The following is an 18093-nucleotide window of genomic DNA, read 5'->3' as shown; positions in this document are numbered from 1 at the left end:
ATCACATTTGTGGGGTCAATTAAACGCTCAAAATGGCCAGAAAAAGATAACTTTCATCTAAAACTCGACAGTCTATTCCTGTTCTTAGAAATGAAGGCTATTCCACAAAATTGTTTGGGTGACCCCAAACCTTTGAACGGTAGTATATATATATATATATATATATATATATATATATATATATATATATATATATATATATATATATATATATATATATATATACATATATATATATATATATATATATATATATATATATATATATATATATATATATATATATATATATATATATATATATATATATATATACATACATATATATATATATATATATATATATATATATATATATATATATATATATATATATATATATATATATATATATATATATATATATATATATATATATATATATATATATATATATATATATATATATATATATATATATATATATATATATATATATATATATATATATATATATATATATATATACTACCGTTCAAAGGTTTGGGGTCACCCAAACAATTTTGTGGAATAGCCTTCATTTCTAAGAACAGGAATATATATATATATATATATATATATATATATATATATATATATATATATATATATATATATATATATATATATATATATATATATATATATATATATATATATACTTACTGCGGTTTATACTATTTTTCTGGCTTGATCACTTGCCGTCAAAAATGTATTTTGATTTTTACAGCGCAGTTGCCGATTATTTAAAACAATAGTCAAAATGGTTTTATTTTGAAAAAATAAAAATAAACTGCCGCCATGTCGGGAGGGGAAGTCGCTGACTTTTGGGGCATGCGCAAACCGATCGAGCAGTGGCAGTCCGAAAAGACCAAGATGGCGGACTGAGTTTGCGGAGGAGTTGAACATTTACGGTTTTATAGCCATGTAGAATCGAATATAGCATCAAACACATCAAGGTATAGATTTTTCCTTTAGAGCGAGGGAGTGTTATCTGAAGTGAAGATTGAAGACGTGATAGAAGATGGACGACTACTGCTATGCTAAGATGGCGACGTCCGCTAAAAGAGAACATGAAAGAGAATCTGCGCCGGAGAAAAAGACGAAGTATGAAGGTGAGTGAGTTAAAGTTTTTATAATTTGACAGCTATCTTAAGCTCTAAATGGGTGTTAATGACAAATTAACCCAATTTGCTGAAGAATGTAAAGAAAGAGCCGCCATGATTGTTAGCTTGAAGAAGGCAGTGGAGTTCACATCAGAGGAGATGAAAGAATGCAAAAGTCAAATGAAGAAAGTGGAAGATCAAAACAAGCGCTTGTGTAAAAAAAAAAAAAAATAGAGTTGCACTTATAAGTGATAAATAAATTACTTCCATCAATATTCAAAACAAGTAAATTCTACTTACCAAATTCAAATGCCAACTCAAATGTGCAAACTGAGGCTACCAGAATTAGACTTCCTTTTATTGTCATTCAAATTTGAACTTTACAGTACAGATAAGAACGATATTTCGTTGCCATTAGCTCATGGTAGTGCAGGATAAAAAAGCAATAAGGTGCATATATAAATAAATAGATTACTGTACAGATAAATATATTGCAGTTTTGTATATGCATCCACGTTTATGGATGTATGTTATATTGTCTTTTTTATTCCAGCGAGTTAATCCATTTTTGAGGGGGAATTGAGGGGATTATTATGATGCGTTCAAGACTGACCAACTGCATCTCTGTCTGGACTGGAGCCTGCAGTGCCTCAGACTGGAAGTGTCCGCAGAGAGTGGTGAGGACGGCGGAAAAGATCATCAGGACTCCTCTTCCTCCTATCCAGGAGATCGCAAAAAGCCGCTGCCTGACCAGGGCTCAGAAAATCTGCAGAGACTCCTCCCACCCCCACCAAGGACTGTTTTCACTGCTGGACTCTAGAAAGAGGTTCCGCAGCCTCCGTAGCAGAACCTCCAGGTTCTGTAACAGCTTCTTCCCTCAGGCCATAAGACTCTTGAACGCATCATAATAATCCCCTCAATTCCCCCCAAAAATGGATTAACTCGCTGGAATAAAAAAGACAATATAACATATATCCATAAATGTGGATGCATATGCAAAAGTGCAACATATTTATCTGTACAGTAATCTATTTATTTATATCTGCACCTAATTGCTTTTTTAACCTGCACTACAACCAGCTAATGGCAACAAAATGTTGTTCTTATCTGTACTGTAAAGTTCACTTTTGAATGACAATAAAAAGAAGTCTAAGTCTAAGAGTCTTATGGCCTGAGGGAAGAAGCTGTTACAGAACCTGGAGGTTCTGCTACGGAGGCTGCGGAACCTCTTTCTAGAGTCCAGCAGGGAAAAGTGAAAATTGAAGTGAATTATATTTATATAGCGCTTTTTCTCTGGTGACTCAAAGCGCTTTTACATAGTGAACCCCAATATCGAAGTTACATTTAAACCAGTGTGGGTGGCACTGGGAGCAGGTGGGTAAAGTGTCTTGCCCAAGGACACAACTGCAGTGACTAGGATACCAACCGAGCTATACCGCTCAATATAAATTGATCACTTTGGGGGAGTTTCAGTCCTTTTTAAAAGATCGAGAAACCAGTTCTGGAAATGTACTTGCTTTCAAATTGAATAATCACTTAATCGTTTTAAATGATTGTTGACCTGTTGTGGTATGACTGCTGTTGTTTTGTTGTATTGTCTTCTTGTAATTATTATTCTGACTTCGTTTGTGCCGCCCTCTTTGTCAGGTCGCTCTTGAAAAAGAGATTTTAATCTCAATGAGTCTTTACCTGGTTAAATGAAGGAAATTGATTGATTGAAACAGATTCGCCCAACAGTCACAATATAAAAATATTTAAATGAACCAACTTGAAAAATCTCAATCCCACTTAAAAGGGTTATAGTCCACAGTGAGTCACCCCTTTAAAATCTGGTTGAATACTTTGTATTCCTGCTCAAAGAGGTCCATTATGTTTTATTCATATACTTTTCAAATTTTCTTGTAATCAGACAATATTTTTGGTATATTAAATGTTTTTACCTAGGTAAAAATTCCATCTATGAAGAAAATTTGAAAAGTACTTTGTATTCCTCTATGAATAACTTTAAAAGAGTTTGTCCGCTTCTGGTAGCTTTTCCTGTCAAAATAAAGTTTGTAAAAACCAAAAAAACATTTAAATTCATACAAGATTAAACATACAGCTGAGTAAAAACACTGCAAGATAGGTCAACTAACCAGCGTTCTTCAGCACTAGGGCTGCAACTAGCGACTTTTTTTGATAGTTGGCTAGTCATGGACTATCTTAATGATTAGTCGACTAAGCAGATTATAAAGCGTACACACATTAAGTGGCTGTAATTTAGCCATCTGCTTTTAAATGCAGCTTGAAATATTTTAGGCAAGTGCTTACAAACAAAAAAGATGGCTAATTAATTCACAAATTGTTATTTTTACTCAGGCCTGGCCCTAGCCAATCTGGCGCCCTAGGCAAGATTTTAGGTGGCGCCCCACCCACATCGGCAGTGAAGTGTATATACTCACAAGAAACCGAATAGCTTTGTCTTTGACCCTTTTTTTTTACTTAAACAAAGCAAATTAACATATTATATGAGAATGTTATGTTATGATTATCTTTAACCGAATCACAGCAGTGCTCAAATAAAAAAAACAGCATTCCCTCTCATGTGATATTGCTTAATTAACATTAATGATGTGCACTTTAACAAGTAGGCTTACAACTATACCTAATATATAAAGGGGTGGAAAAGTGACTATTACCTGCAGGGCAAACATTAGCTAACCAGAAGGCAATAACAATGTAAACAGAAAACACCTGCTTAAAAGATCTAATACAAATGTCCCTGTTTCCATAACAATTTAGCCCCCTCCACAATATTAACCCGACGTTAAAACAGAACTAGCTATTTATTGATTAGCAATTGCCGAATCATGTAACATTAGCTTAATGCTAAAAAGCCAGGTTACTATCACATTCTGTAACAGAAAAATAATTTCATGTAGGCTAACGTTACCTCCCTGCTACCTCTGTCTTTTTCTCGTTTCTCCTCTTCTTTTCTCTTTTTTCTTCCCTAGGCACCTGACAGTTTTGGCCGTTTTGACATCTTGTGTTGATTTTTTGATGCGGTGACATCCATAAACAGTCATGATACGGGAAGGGAGGGGCAGCACCGTGCGGGGGGAGGGGAGGGGAGGGGGGGCGTAATGTTGTAACAAATAATATTTCTATTAAATAGGCTTTACTTTGCATTTTAATTAACGTGGGATTATTTTTTGTATTTAGAAATAGTACCAACTTTTTTTCTCTTTTTTTTTTCTCCAACATTTGTGGCACTGGCGTGGCGCCCCCTGATGGACGGCGCCCTTAGCATTTGCCTATACGGCCTATGCCACGGGCCGGCCCTGTTTTTACTGTATACTGCCTGTTACAAAAAAATAACTTTAACTTTAGTCCAGATAAAAGTGCTAAAATAACAAAAGGACAGTTAAACTTAACTATCATTTTAATCCACTTTGTATCCTTTTTATGTCGTTGCCCCTGTTATTTTAATTGAATTGTTGTTTTACTTCACCTATGTTTTGTACAGCGATTTTTGATTGTATCTGTGAAAAGCGCTTCATAAATAAAATGTACTTTACTTACTTACTTAAAATAGTAGCAATAACAACAACCGATAGAACACCAAAACTAACTGGTTCAAAAAGAACCAAGCATTTTGTGATGATGTGTTTAAAAAGCTGTATATTATTATTGATTAACCCATGGCATTTTATTTATCAATCTAATACACACACAATGTATAGAATTAAATCATTGATTAATTCTTAACAGTTTAGCTATCTAATAGTTTGTATGTTTATTGTTATGATACCCACGCATTGGGGCCTAACGTTTTGTGCACGTGTGCGTGATTGATGTTTGTTATTGTGCTTTTCTTCATTGCACTGCAAATTGACGCCGCTTTAAAAAGTACTGGAATTGATTTAGACAAAGTTTACCTGGTGGGCTTTGGCTAAAATAATAGTCAAAGTTATTTTTCACACCACTTCCTCTCACACTTGTTAGCTAGCTAGCGAGGTAACAAGCTAATTCTTACTGAGTTGAGACTTCGTCCTCCAGATGTCCGACATTCCTCTGCTTCCCTTGTGTAATGTTCATATTGTTGTTACTCAGCCAGCGTTTGTGGGTCTGATGGACCCGTTGCATTTTGTGGCTTTTAATGCCTCACAATCAAACACTTTTATGTTAAAATACTGAACAGATGTTTACCTTATCCCAATAAACAACTGTTCACTATTTTAACATCAAAGTGTTTGATTGTGAGGCATTAAAAGCCACAAAATGCAACGGGTCCATCAGACCCACAAACGCTGGCTGAGTAACAACAGTATGAACGTTGCACGGAAAATTTCTCTGCCAGTTTCTGCATCCCACAGGGATTCTTCTTTTGTGTTTCTGCACCTGCGGTTCCCACACAAGGTTGCAACATTGTTTGTCAACACTGTCTGCTCTCATTTTCTCGCACATTTGACCCTCTGATGTTCTGTGTACCTACACTCTGTCCTCCTCCTGGGGGGGGGGGTGTATGGTGTGTGGTCATTAAGTATGTATTCTGATATATGTTCTTCACAGGAAATGAGCCAAAGTCAGTGAGTCTCAGTTTGAAAAATTAATTAATTGTATCATTTTTCTTTTAATAAAAAATGAAAACGGGTCCCACAGACCCGAACACCACACAAGGGTTAAATGCTCCCGTACCACAGATGTAGTGTCATAAAAACAAGAGCCGCTTGTCAAAAATGTGCAAGGTATTCATATCCCTAAAAATAATAAGAGGAAATGTTCCCACACTTGACATGTTTACACGCAATGTTGTTCGTGCGGCCGCCCTTCCGGAAAAACACGAGTGATGCTGATAACTATTGCTGACAAACGTATTTGTCACAGACAATATTTGTTTTCTATGTTTGTTTACAATGTCGACAAATTGTTGCATGCCTATTCAGCACACAGATGCCCCACATAAGTTACTGCAAGAAATAAAACGTTTTCTATTATTAGTAGCAAAGTTTTGCATTATGTTACCATCTCGATTTTTTTTTTCCACCACACGGTTGTAATAACCTAATGTTCATTCGAGCTTCACTTGTCTGAGTCTCAGCCAAGTCATGTAAACATTGATCCATCATTATGGCAAGGCACTAAATGAGTGACAATGTAACACTACACACACATACAGTACATAAAAGAAAGTGTGTAAAGTGTGTTTGTGTCCTGCAGACGTCCAGCAGCTGATTGGTCATCCAGAAGAACTTCCCCCTCAGTCGGAAGGGAAGAGCTCCACTTTGAAGCAGGAGACTCCACAACCACCCCACATTAAAAAGGAAGAGGAGGAACTCTGCATCACTCAGGAGGGAGAGTGTCTTCTAGGACGAGAGGAAGCTGATTACACCAAGTTGCCACTGACTGTTGTCTCTGTGAAGACTGAAGATGATGAAGAAAAACCACATCTAGACAACCTCTTAACTCCACTACCAGATAGGGAAGTTGAAAAACTTTTGAGCAGCAAAACAGACTGTGAAGGTGATATGAGGACTCACACTGACAACAAACACTCTGAATGCTCTAAAAAGAAGACCGGTAAAAAATGTTTAAGCTGCTCAGTTTGTGCTAAAAACTTTACTGAAAAGGGACATTTGACCGAACACAAAATGAAACACACGGGAGAAAGTGTGTAGTGAGTTTAGGGAGAAACATCTCATGGATCATGTCTGAGCTAAAGTGTGTTTGTGTTGTTTGTGTCCTGCAGACGTCCAGAAGCTGATTGGTCAGTCAGAAGAACTTCCCCCTCAGTTAGGGGGAAACTCCACTTTGAAGCAGGAGACTCCACAACCACCCTGCATTAAAAAGGAAGAGGAGGAACTCTGGATCACTCAGGAGGGAGAGTGTCTTCTAGGACCACAGGAGGCTGATCTCACCAAGTTGCCACTGACTGTTGTCTCTGTGAAGACTGAAGATGATGAAGAGAAATCACAACCAGACAACCTTTTAGCTCCACTATCAGATAGTGAGGCTGAAGATGAGGCTGAAGAACCTTTGAGCAGCGAAACAGACTGTGAAGGTGATATGAGGACTCACACTGACAGCAAACACTCTACAAAGAAGAGAGGAAAAAGACGTTATAGCTGCTCAGTTTGTGGTAAAGGCTTTTCTCGAAAGAGCATTTTGACTCGACACATGAGAACACATACGGGAGAAAAACCATTTAAGTGTTCAGTTTGTGGTAAAAGCTTTTCCCAAAAAGGACATTTGATTGAACACATGAGAACACACACAGGAGAAAAAACATTTAATTGCTTAGATTGTTGTAAAAGCTTTACTAGAAAGAGCCATTTGACCCAACACATGAGATCGCACACAGGAGAAAAACCGTTTAAGTGTTCCGTGTGCGGTAAAAGTTTTTCGCAAAAGATCCGTTTGACTGAACACACGAGAACGCACACAGGAGAAAAACCGTTTAATTGTTCAGTTTGCGGTAAAAGCTTTCCTCGAAACAGCGACGTGACTCAACACATGAGAACACACACAGGCGAAAAACCATTTAAATGCTCCGTTTGTGGTAAAAGCTTTCCTCATAAGACCAATTTAATTCAACACATGAGAACACACACAGGAGAAAAAACATATATTTGTTCAGTTTGTGGTAAAAGCTTTTCTCGAAAGAACAATATGATTCAACACATGACGACACACACGGGATAAAGTAACTTGTAATTGTTCCTTTTGTTTTCAAAAGAGCTATTTGACTCAACACACAATAAAACTCACTGGAGAGAATCTATATAATCTATATTTTTTGACCCAACACGTAATGCAACACACAGGAGAAAATACATTTAGTTGATCAGTCTGGGATAAAAGATTCCATTTTAATGCAGATGCAGTAAGACACATAAGAACACACAGGGGGAATAACCAATCAGATAGTTTGTAGTATTTTGCACATACATTGCAACATCCACCCAAAGCCAAGACGTCCTCCAAAATAGGTTTGCTGCTTCTTTCAAAAATATCCGAGGTCTTCATACAAATTTAAATTATCTGTTGCATAATCTTATCTACTCATGACCCCATGTCTTGTGTGTGTCTGAAACTTTCCCGAATAATAAGATAGATGCTTGCAGTGCTTGGTTACTCCTTCTTCAGACGAGCCTGATGACTTCAGCCGGGGAAGAATAGTAGTCTTCTTTTACCGCCTCTAGATTGCCTGACTCTGAACACCAACAACATGAATTGATCTGCCTGAAATTACACCTTCCGGGTCGCCTGTTGTTAAAGTTAAAGTACCAATGATTGTCACACACACTAGGTGTGGCGAAATGATTCTCTGCATTTGACCCATCACCCTTGATCACCCCCTGGGAGGTGAGTTTTGTGTCTACAGACCAACATCAGATGATGACTCAGTGTATGATGTAATATCTGAGCATATTGACATATTCAATATTTGCACCCAAAGTCTGAAATGGTTCTTCTTGGGGATCTGAATGTGCCATCATGGAGACTGGCTGGGAAGTAAAAAGACTTGACACTCATGGGGAAGGTGCTCATTAATTAGTTATACTCAGCAGCCTCCACCAACTAGTTGATGATCCTACAAGGATTGGGAATGATGGAAATTGCTCCAAAATGGATATTTTCCTTACTACTTCACCAGACAATCATGTTGTCACTATCAGTGCTTCTCTTGGCTCCTCTGACCACTGTGTGGTATCTACTGTGGCTAATACTTGGCTGATGTTAAGCTGAACTCTCAAAAGAACAAGAAGCCAATACAGCGTGGGCCTATGTTAGTTTCAACATTACTCTAAAGTAGAGGTATCCGATAATATCGGGCTGCAGATATTATCGTCTGATAACTGCTTTAAAAAGTAATATCGGAAATTATCAGTATTGGTTTAAAACAAATAAAATGTATAACTTTTTAAAATGACGCTGTACGAAGTGGTACACGGACGTAGGGAGAAGTACAGAGCGCCAATAAACCTTAAAGGCACTGCCTTTGCGTGCCGGCCCAATCACATAATATCTACGGCTTTTCACACACACAAGTGAATGCAAGGCATACTTGGTCACCAGCCATACAGGTCACACTGAGGGTGGCCGTATAAACAACTTTAACACTGTTACAAATATGCGCAACACTGTGAACTGTTGCGTTTGACCAGATGTTCCTCCAAGTGGGATGTAAAACGCTGGTCAGTCCCAAGTTCCTTAGATGACATATAAACTGAACTCAAAGGTACCACCAAGCACAGAATAGGTATTTTGTAATTTATTGTCAAATATTTGAGAATAGAGACCAGCCTCGAACAACACATACAAATGCGTAGCCCAAGTTGATCTGAAAACATCCCAGAATGCACTCTCCTCTTCAATATCTCCCCCCGCCCTCACTTCTCTCACTTCAAACACATTCTCCTTGTCTCTTATCTTGAGTCTGGCCTGGGAAGCAGAACAGGGAGTATTCCTCCTTCTCGTGTTATCTCTACTCTCTGCATTCCACTGCTAGAAGACCGACACCTTACTTTGCAGACTAGTAAAGAAGGAAGAATACTAGCTATTTTGTAATACGATTATGGAGGAAAGAAGAAACACAAAAATATGGATATATGAAAATATATATATATCCTTCAGAACCCACACCAAACAAGAATGACAAACACATTTCGGGAGAACATCCGCACCGTAACAAAACATAAACACAACAGAACAAATACCCAGAACCTCTTGCAGCACTAACTCTTCCGGGACGCTACAATATACACCCCCCGACTGGCCCACCTCAACCTCGTCATACTCTCTCAGCATGTCCCAAATTCCAAGCTGCTGTTAAGTTAAAGTTAAACAAAGTTAAAGTTAAATGATTGTCACACACACTAGGTGTGGTGAAATTTGTCCTGTGTTTGATTGTGAGGCATTAAAAGCCACAAAATGCAACAGGTCCATCAGACCCACAAACGCTGGCTGAGTAACAACAGTATGAACGTTGCACGGAAAATTTCTCTGCCAGTTTCTGCATCCCACAGGGATTCTTCTTTTGTGTTTCTGCACCTGCGGTTCCCACACAAGGTTGCAACATTGTTTGTCAACACTGTCTGCTCTCATTTTCTCGCACATTTGACCCTCTGATGTTCTGTGTACCTACACTCTGTCCTCCTCCTGTCTAGGCCTGTCCAGTGGACCCGTACATCTTATATGTAATAGAAATGAGTAGGAAGGGGGGGTGTATGGTGTGTGGTCATTAAGTATGTATTCTGATATATGTTCTTCACAGGAAATGAGCCAAAGTCAGTGAGTCTCAGTTTGAAAAATTAATTAATTGTATCATTTTTCTTTTAATAAAAAATGAAAACGGGTCCCACAGACCCGAACACCACACAAGGGTTAAATGCTCCCGTACCACAGATGTAGTGTCGTAAAAACAAGAGCCGCTTTGCAAAAATGTGCAAGGTATTCATATCCTTAAAAATAATAAGAGGAAATGTTCCCACACTTGACATGTTTACACGCAATGTTGTTCGTGCGGCCGCCCTGACTTGCGTCCCTTCCGGAAAAACACGAGTGATGCTGATAACTATTGCTGACAAACGATTTGTCACAGACAATATTTGTTTTCTATGTTTGTTTACAATGTCGACAAATTGTTGCACGCCTATTCAGCACACAGATGCCCCACATAAGTTACTGCAAGAAATAAAACGTTTTTTATTACTAGTAGCAAAGTTTTGCAATATGTTACCATCTCGATTTTTTTTTTCCACCACACGGTTGTAATAACCTAATGTTCATTCGAGCTTCACTTGTCTGAGTCTCAGCCAAGTCATGTAAACATTGATCCATCATTATGGCAAGGCACTAAATGAGTGACAATGTAACACTACACACACATACAGTACATAAAAGAAAGTGTGTAAAGTGTGTTTGTGTCCTGCAGACGTCCAGCAGCTGATTGGTCATCCAGAAGAACTTCCCCCTCAGTCGGAAGGGAAGAGCTCCACTTTGAAGCAGGAGACTCCACAACCCCCCTGCATTAAAAAGGAAGAGGAGGAACTCTGCATCACTCAGGAGGGAGAGTGTCTTCTAGGAAGAGAGGAAGCTGATTACACCAAGTTGCCACTGACTGTTGTCTCTGTGAAGACTGAAGATGATGAAGAGAAACCACATCTAGACAACCACTTAACTCCACTACCAGATAGGGAGGTTGAAAAACTTTTGAGCAGCAAAACAGACTGTGAAGGTGATATGAGGACACACACTGACAACAAACACTCTGAATGCTCTAAAAAGAAGACCGGTAAAAAATGTTTAAGCTGCTCAGTTTGTGCTAAAAACTTTACTGAAAAGGGACATTTGACCGAACACAAAATGAAACACACGGGAGAAAGTGTGTAGTGAGTTTAAGGAGAAACATCTCATGGATCATGTCTGAGCTAAAGTGTGTTTGTGTTGTTTGTGTCCTGCAGACGTCCAGCAGCTGATTGGTCAGTCAGAAGAACGTCCCCCTCAGTTAGGGGGAAACTCCACTTTGAAGCAGGAGACTCCACAACCCCCCTGCATTAAAAAGGAAGAGGAGGAACTCTGGATCACTCAGGAGGGAGAGTGTCTTCTAGGACCACAGGAGGCTGATCTCACCAAGTTGCCACTGACTGTTGTCTCTGTGAAGACTGAAGATGATGAAGAGAAATCACAACCAGACAACCTTTTAGCTCCACTATCAGATAGTGAGGCTGAAGATGAGGCTGAAGAACCTTTGAGCAGCGAAACAGACTGTGAAGGTGATATGAGGACTCACACTGACAGCAAACACTCTACAAAGAAGAGAGGAAAAAGACGTTATAGCTGCTCAGTTTGTGGTAAAGGCTTTTCTCGAAAGAGCATTTTGACTCGACACATGAGAACACATACGGGAGAAAAACCATTTAAGTGCTCAGTTTGTGGTAAAAGCTTTTCCCAAAAAGGACATTTGATTGAACACATGAGAACACACACAGGAGAAAAAACATTTAATTGCTTAGATTGTTGTAAAAGCTTTACTAGAAAGAGCCATTTGACCCAACACATGAGATCGCACACAGGAGAAAAACCGTTTAAGTGTTCCGTGTGCGGTAAAAGTTTTTCGCAAAAGATCCGTTTGACTGAACACACGAGAACGCACACAGGAGAAAAACCGTTTAATTGTTCAGTTTGCGGTAAAAGCTTTCCTCGAAACAGCGACGTGACTCAACACATGAGAACACACACAGGCGAAAAACCATTTAAATGCTCCGTTTGTGGTAAAAGCTTTCCTCATAAGACCAATTTAATTCAACACATGAGAACACACACAGGAGAAAAAACATATATTTGTTCAGTTTGTGGTAAAAGCTTTTCTCGAAAGAACAATATGATTCAACACATGACGACACACACGGGATAAAGTAACTTGTAATTGTTCCTTTTGTTTTCAAAAGAGCTATTTGACTCAACACACAATAAAACTCACTGGAGAGAATCTATATAATCTATATTTTTTGACCCAACACGTAATGCAACACACAGGAGAAAATACATTTAGTTGATCAGTCTGGGATAAAAGATTCCATTTTAATGCAGATGCAGTAAGACACATAAGAACACACAGGGGGAATAACCAATCAGATAGTTTGTAGTATTTTGCACATACATTGCAACATCCACCCAAAGCCAAGACGTCCTCCAAAATAGGTTTGCTGCTTCTTTCAAAAATATCCGAGGTCTTCATACAAATTTAAATTATCTGTTGCATAATCTTATCTACTCATGACCCCATGTCTTGTGTGTGTCTGAAACTTTCCCGAATAATAAGATAGATGCTTGTAGTGCTTGGTTACTCCTTCTTCAGACGAGCCTGATGACTTCAGCCGGGGAAGAATAGTAGTCTTCTTTTACCGCCTCTAGATTGCCTGACTCTGAACACCAACAACATGAATTGATCTGCCTGAAATTACACCTTCCGGGTCGCCTGTTGTTAAAGTTAGAGGTACCAATGATTGTCACTCACACTAGGTGTGGCGAAATGATTCTCTGCATTTGACCATCACCCTTGATCACCCCCTGGGAGGTGAGTTTTGTGTCTACAGACCAACATCAGATGATGACTCAGTGTATGATGTAATATCTGAGCATATTGACATATTCAATATTTTCACCCAAAGTCTGAAATGGTTCTTCTTGGGGATCTGAATGTGCCATCATGGAGACTGGCTGGGAAGTAAAAAGACTTGACACTCATGGGGAAGGTGCTCATTAATTAGTTATACTCAGCAGCCTCCACCAACTAGTTGATGATCCTACTAGGATTGGGAATGATGGAAATTGCTCCAAAATGGATCTTTTCCTTACTACTTCACCAGACAATCATGTTGTCACTGTCAGTGCTTCTCTTGGCTCCTCTGACCACTGTGTGGTATCTACTGTGGCTAATACTTGGCTGATGTTAAGCTGAACTCTCAAAAGAACAAGAAGCCAATACAGCGTGGGCCTATGTTAGTTTCAACATTACTCTAAAGTAGAGGTATCCGATAATATCGGGCTGCAGATATTATCGTCCGATAACTGCTTTAAAAAGTAATATCGGAAATTATCAGTATTGGTTTAAAAAAAAAAAAGTATAACTTTTTAAAATGACGCTGTACGAAGTGGTACACGGACGTAGGGAGAAGTACAGAGCGCCAATAAACCTTAAAGGCACTGCCTTTGCGTGCTGGCCCAATCACATAATATCTACGGCTTTTCACACACACAAGTGAATGCAAGGCATACTTGGTCACCAGCCATACAGGTCACACTGAGGGTAGCCGTATAAACAACTTTAACACTGTTACAAATATGTGCAACACTGTGAACTGTTGCGTTTGACCAGATGTTCCTACAAGTGGGATGTAAAACGCTGGTCAGTCCCAAGTTCCTTAGATGACATATAAACTGAACTCAAAGGTACCACCAAGCACAGAATAGGTATTTTGTAATTTATTGTCAAATATTTGAGAATAGAGACCAGCCTCGAACAACACATACAAATGCGTAGCCCGAGTTGATCTGAAAACATCCCGGAATGCACTCTCCTCTTCAATATCTCCCCCCGCCCTCACTTCTCTCACTTCAAACACATTCTCCTTGTCTCTTATCTTGAGTCTGGCCTGGGAAGCAGAACAGGGAGTATTCCTCCTTCTCGTGTTATCTCTACTCTCTGCATTCCACTGCTAGAAGACCGACACCTTACTTTGCAGACTAGTAAAGAAGGAAGAATACTAGCTATTTTGTAATACGATTATGGAGGAAAGAAGAAACACAAAAATATGGATGTATGAAAATATATATATATATCCTTCAGAACCCACACAAACAAGAATGACAAACACATTTCGGGAGAACATCCGCACCGTAACACAACATAAACACAACAGAACAAATACCCAGAACCTCTTGCAGCACTAACTCTTCCGGGACGCTACAATATACACCCCCCGACTGGCCCACCTCAACCTCCTCATACTCTCTCAGCATGTCCCAAATTCCAAGCTGCTGTTAAGTTAAAGTTAAACTTAAAGTTAAAGTTAAATGATTGTCACACACACTAGGTGTGGTGAAATTTGTCCTCTGCATTTGACCCATCCCCTTGTTCACCCCCTTGGAGGTGAGGGGAGCAGTGGGCAGCCGCGGTGCCGCGCCCGGGAATCATTATTGGTGATTTAACCACCAATTCCAACCCACTAGGCCACTGAGTAGGCCTAGTGGTTAAAAAGCATGTTAAAAAAAATAATGCACTTTGTGACTCCAATAATAAATATGGCAGTGCCATGTTGGCATTTTTTTCCATAACTTGAGTTGATTTATTTTGGAAAACTTTGTTACATTGTTTATTGCAGGGGTGCTCACACTTTTTCTGCAGGCGAGCTACTTTTCAATTGATCAAGTCGCGGGGATCTACCTCATTCATATATATCATTTATATTTACTTATTTATGAAATATATGTTTTTGTTAACACGTTAAAGGTGTTTAATGATAATGCAAGGATGTTTAACACATATAATTAATATTGTTAACAAGTTAAAGGTGTTTAAAGATAATAAAAGCATGTTTAACACATATAGATTCCTTTCTTTCATGAAGACAAGAATACAAGTTGGTGTAATACCTGATTGTGATGACTTGCATTGATAGGAATCAGACAGTGGTGCTGATAATGTCCACATTTTCAAATGGAGGAGAAAAAAAGTCCTCCTTTCTGTCCAATACCACATGAAAGTGGCTGGTTTTTGGCATCTTATTTGTCCAGCTTCCGTACTCCTTTCGTGTGCTGTACAGACAGAGGCCCCAGTGAGAATTGAACTCACGACCCCTGGTTTACTAGACCAGTGCTCTAACCACTGAGCTATGAGGCCTTGACACTCACTCACACTTGCTATTATACAATCAAGCTGCTGGACGATCGTGTGCATAAAACCGCAAAGAAGAAAAACGGATATATAATATTAATAAAGTCAGGCAAAAAACGAAAGAGCGTCAAAGGAAATGGCTCTTAAAAATATCACTTTCATCATCTTGTGGAATACAATCGTACCGTGCTCGTGTCTGCAGCCATCACTTTGTAAAATGTTTGTTTGAACATCTGATTTGTTTGAGAAACTGTGATGCAATCGAGTTTATTCTCTACTATATTAGTAGTGTTTGAGAGAACTAAACGTAAAGAAAGGACAAGAGATTGCATTAGTTTGTGTTCTATTGTTGTTGCTATGCCTTTGGAGGTGGGAGGAAGCCGGAGTACCCGGAGGGAACCCACGCAGTCACGGGTAGAACATGCAAACTCTGCACGCTGAGTCCGGGAGTCGAACCCAGGATCTTCGTATTGTGAGGCACATGCACTAACCCCTGTTTCACCGTGCTGCAAAAGAGAACCTTTCATGTGCTGCAAAGACAGAGGCCCCAGTGAGAATTGAACTCACGACCCCTGGTTTACAAGACCAGTGCTCTAACCACTGAGCTATGAGGCCTTGACACCCACTTTCACTTGCTTTAATACAATCAAGGTGTACGATCCTGTGAATAAAACCGCAGAGAAGAAAAACGGATATATAATATTAATAAAGTTAGGAAAAAACGAAAGAGCGTCAAAGGAAATGGCTCTTTAATATATCACTTCCAGCACCTTGTGGAATACAATCGGACCATGCTTGTGTCTGCAGCAATCACTTTGTAAAATGTTGGTTTGAACATCTGATTTGTTTGAGAAACTCTGTGATGCAATCGAGTTTATTCTCTACTATATTAGTAGTGTTTGGGAGAATTTAACGTAAAGAAAGGACAAGAGATTGCATTAGTTTGTGTTCTATTGTGGTTGCTATGCCTTTGGAGGTGGAAGGAAGCCGGAGTACCCGGAGGGAACCCACGCAGTCACGGGTAGAACATGCAAACTCTGCACGCTGAGTCCGGGAATCGAACCCAGGATCTTTGTATTGTGAGGCACATGCACTAACCCCTGTTTCACCGTGCTGCAAAAGAGCACCTTTCATGTGCTGCAAAGACAGAGGCCCCAGTGAGAATTGAACTCACGACCCCTGGTTTACAAGACCAGTGCTCTAACCACTGAGCTATGAGGCCTTGACACCCACTTTCACTTGCTTTAATACAATCAAGCTGTACGATCCTGTGAATAAAACCGCAGAGAAGAAAAACGGATATATAATATTAATAAAGTTAGGAAAAAACGAAAGAGCGTCAAAGGAAATGGCTCTTTAATATATCACTTCCAGCACCTTGTGGAATACAATCGGACCATGCTTGTGTCTGCAGCAATCACTTTGTAAAATGTTTGTTTGAACATCTGATTTGTTTGAGAAACTCTGTGATGCAATCGAGTTTATTCTCTACTATTTTAGTAGTGTTGGAGATAACTAAACGTAAAGAAAGGACAAGAGATCGCACTAGTTTGTGTTCTATTGTGGTTGCTATGCCTTTGGAGGTGGAAGGAAGCTGGAGTACCCGGAGGGAACCCACGCAGTCACGGGTAGAACATGCAAACTCTGCACGCTGAGTCCGGGAATCGAACCCAGGATCTTTGTATTGTGAGGCACATGCACTAACCCCTGTTTCACCGTGCTGCAAAAGAGAACCTTTCATGTGCTGCAAAGATAGAGGCCCCAGTGAGAATTGAACTCACGACCCCTGGTTTACAAGACCAGTGCTCTAACCACTGAGCTATGAGGCCTTGACACCCACTCACACTTGTTTTAATACAATCAAGCTGCTGGAGGATCGTGCGGATAAAACCGCAAGGAAGAAAAACGGATATATGATATTAAAAAAGGCAGGAAAGAAACGAAAGAGCGTTAAAGAAAATGGCTCTTAAAAATATCACTTTCATCATCTTGTGGAATACAATTGGACCGTGATCGTGTCTGCAGCCATCACTTTGTAAAATGTTGGTTTGAACATCTGATTTGTTTGAGAAACTCTGGAATGCAATCGAGTTTATTCTCTACTATATTAGTTATCTTCTGAACAAAACACAGTTGTATCATCTGCAAATAATATGAACTTTAAGTCTTTTGTAACTTTAGAAATGTCGGTTATATAGAGATTAAACAATTTTGGTCCCAGTATTGATCCCTGGGGTACGCCACAGGGTATAGTTAGCGTTGTGGACGTGTGTTCGTCCAGCTTCACGTATTGCTTCCTAATGGTTAAGTCACTTCTCACCCGTTTCAAGACCAGCCCTCTGATGCCATACCGTTCTAGTATGGCATCAGATAAGATATTATGATTTATTGTGTGGAATGCTTCGTTTAGATCCATAAACACACACTCTTTACCATCTATTACATTGGTAATCTCCTCTGTTATTTCCATTAAAGCCATCGATGTTGAGATATTAGCGCTGTATCCGTATTGGTTCTCTGCGAGTGTTCTATATTTGTGTAGGCATCCATCCAATCTGTTTTTAAACAGTTTTTGAACAATTTTAGAAA

At 39.2% G+C, this 18093-nt stretch overlaps 4 protein-coding genes and 4 non-coding genes across 10 annotated transcripts in view; 2 read left to right on the top strand and 6 right to left on the bottom strand.

Annotated features, from left to right (window-relative positions):
* Positions 1-18093, top strand: part of LOC133632464 (uncharacterized) — a 508815-nt gene that overhangs the window by 47289 nt on the left and 443433 nt on the right. The gene's annotated exons all lie outside the window — the stretch shown is intronic.
* LOC133632484 (zinc finger protein OZF-like) overlaps positions 1-18093 on the bottom strand; it is a 421867-nt gene that overhangs the window by 162006 nt on the left and 241768 nt on the right. The window lies entirely within an intron of this gene.
* Positions 1-18093, bottom strand: part of LOC133632486 (gastrula zinc finger protein XlCGF57.1-like) — a 295607-nt gene that overhangs the window by 131534 nt on the left and 145980 nt on the right. The window lies entirely within an intron of this gene.
* On the top strand, positions 849-15122 carry LOC133632467 (zinc finger protein 239-like). 3 transcript variants are annotated; one of them, XM_062024888.1, is made up of 5 exons: positions 849-1133; positions 6324-6683; positions 6853-7242; positions 11041-11343; positions 11570-15122. In XM_062024888.1, exons 1-5 carry the CDS (start codon positions 1043-1045, stop codon positions 12520-12522), a joined length of 2097 nt encoding a protein of 698 aa, XP_061880872.1. In that variant the 5' UTR covers positions 849-1042; the 3' UTR covers positions 12523-15122. The 3 variants fall into 3 exon arrangements, with proteins under 3 accessions (XP_061880872.1, XP_061880874.1, XP_061880871.1); XM_062024890.1 differs by having other exon boundaries at positions 6306-6626; XM_062024887.1 differs by having other exon boundaries at positions 6306-6683.
* Positions 15438-15510, bottom strand: trnat-agu (transfer RNA threonine (anticodon AGU)). Its single transcript has one exon. It is a non-coding gene; the product is annotated as a tRNA-Thr (tRNA).
* trnat-ugu (transfer RNA threonine (anticodon UGU)) lies at positions 16047-16119 on the bottom strand. Its single transcript has one exon. It is a non-coding gene; the product is annotated as a tRNA-Thr (tRNA).
* trnat-ugu (transfer RNA threonine (anticodon UGU)) lies at positions 16654-16726 on the bottom strand. The gene has a single exon. It is a non-coding gene; the product is annotated as a tRNA-Thr (tRNA).
* On the bottom strand, positions 17261-17333 carry trnat-ugu (transfer RNA threonine (anticodon UGU)). The gene has a single exon. It is a non-coding gene; the product is annotated as a tRNA-Thr (tRNA).

The sequence above is a fragment of the Entelurus aequoreus genome, linkage group LG17, assembly GCF_033978785.1.
Source record: "Entelurus aequoreus isolate RoL-2023_Sb linkage group LG17, RoL_Eaeq_v1.1, whole genome shotgun sequence".
NCBI lineage: Eukaryota > Metazoa > Chordata > Actinopteri > Syngnathiformes > Syngnathidae > Entelurus > Entelurus aequoreus.
Note: the sequence above shows the minus strand (reverse complement) of the source record. Positions and strands in the feature narration are given on the sequence as shown.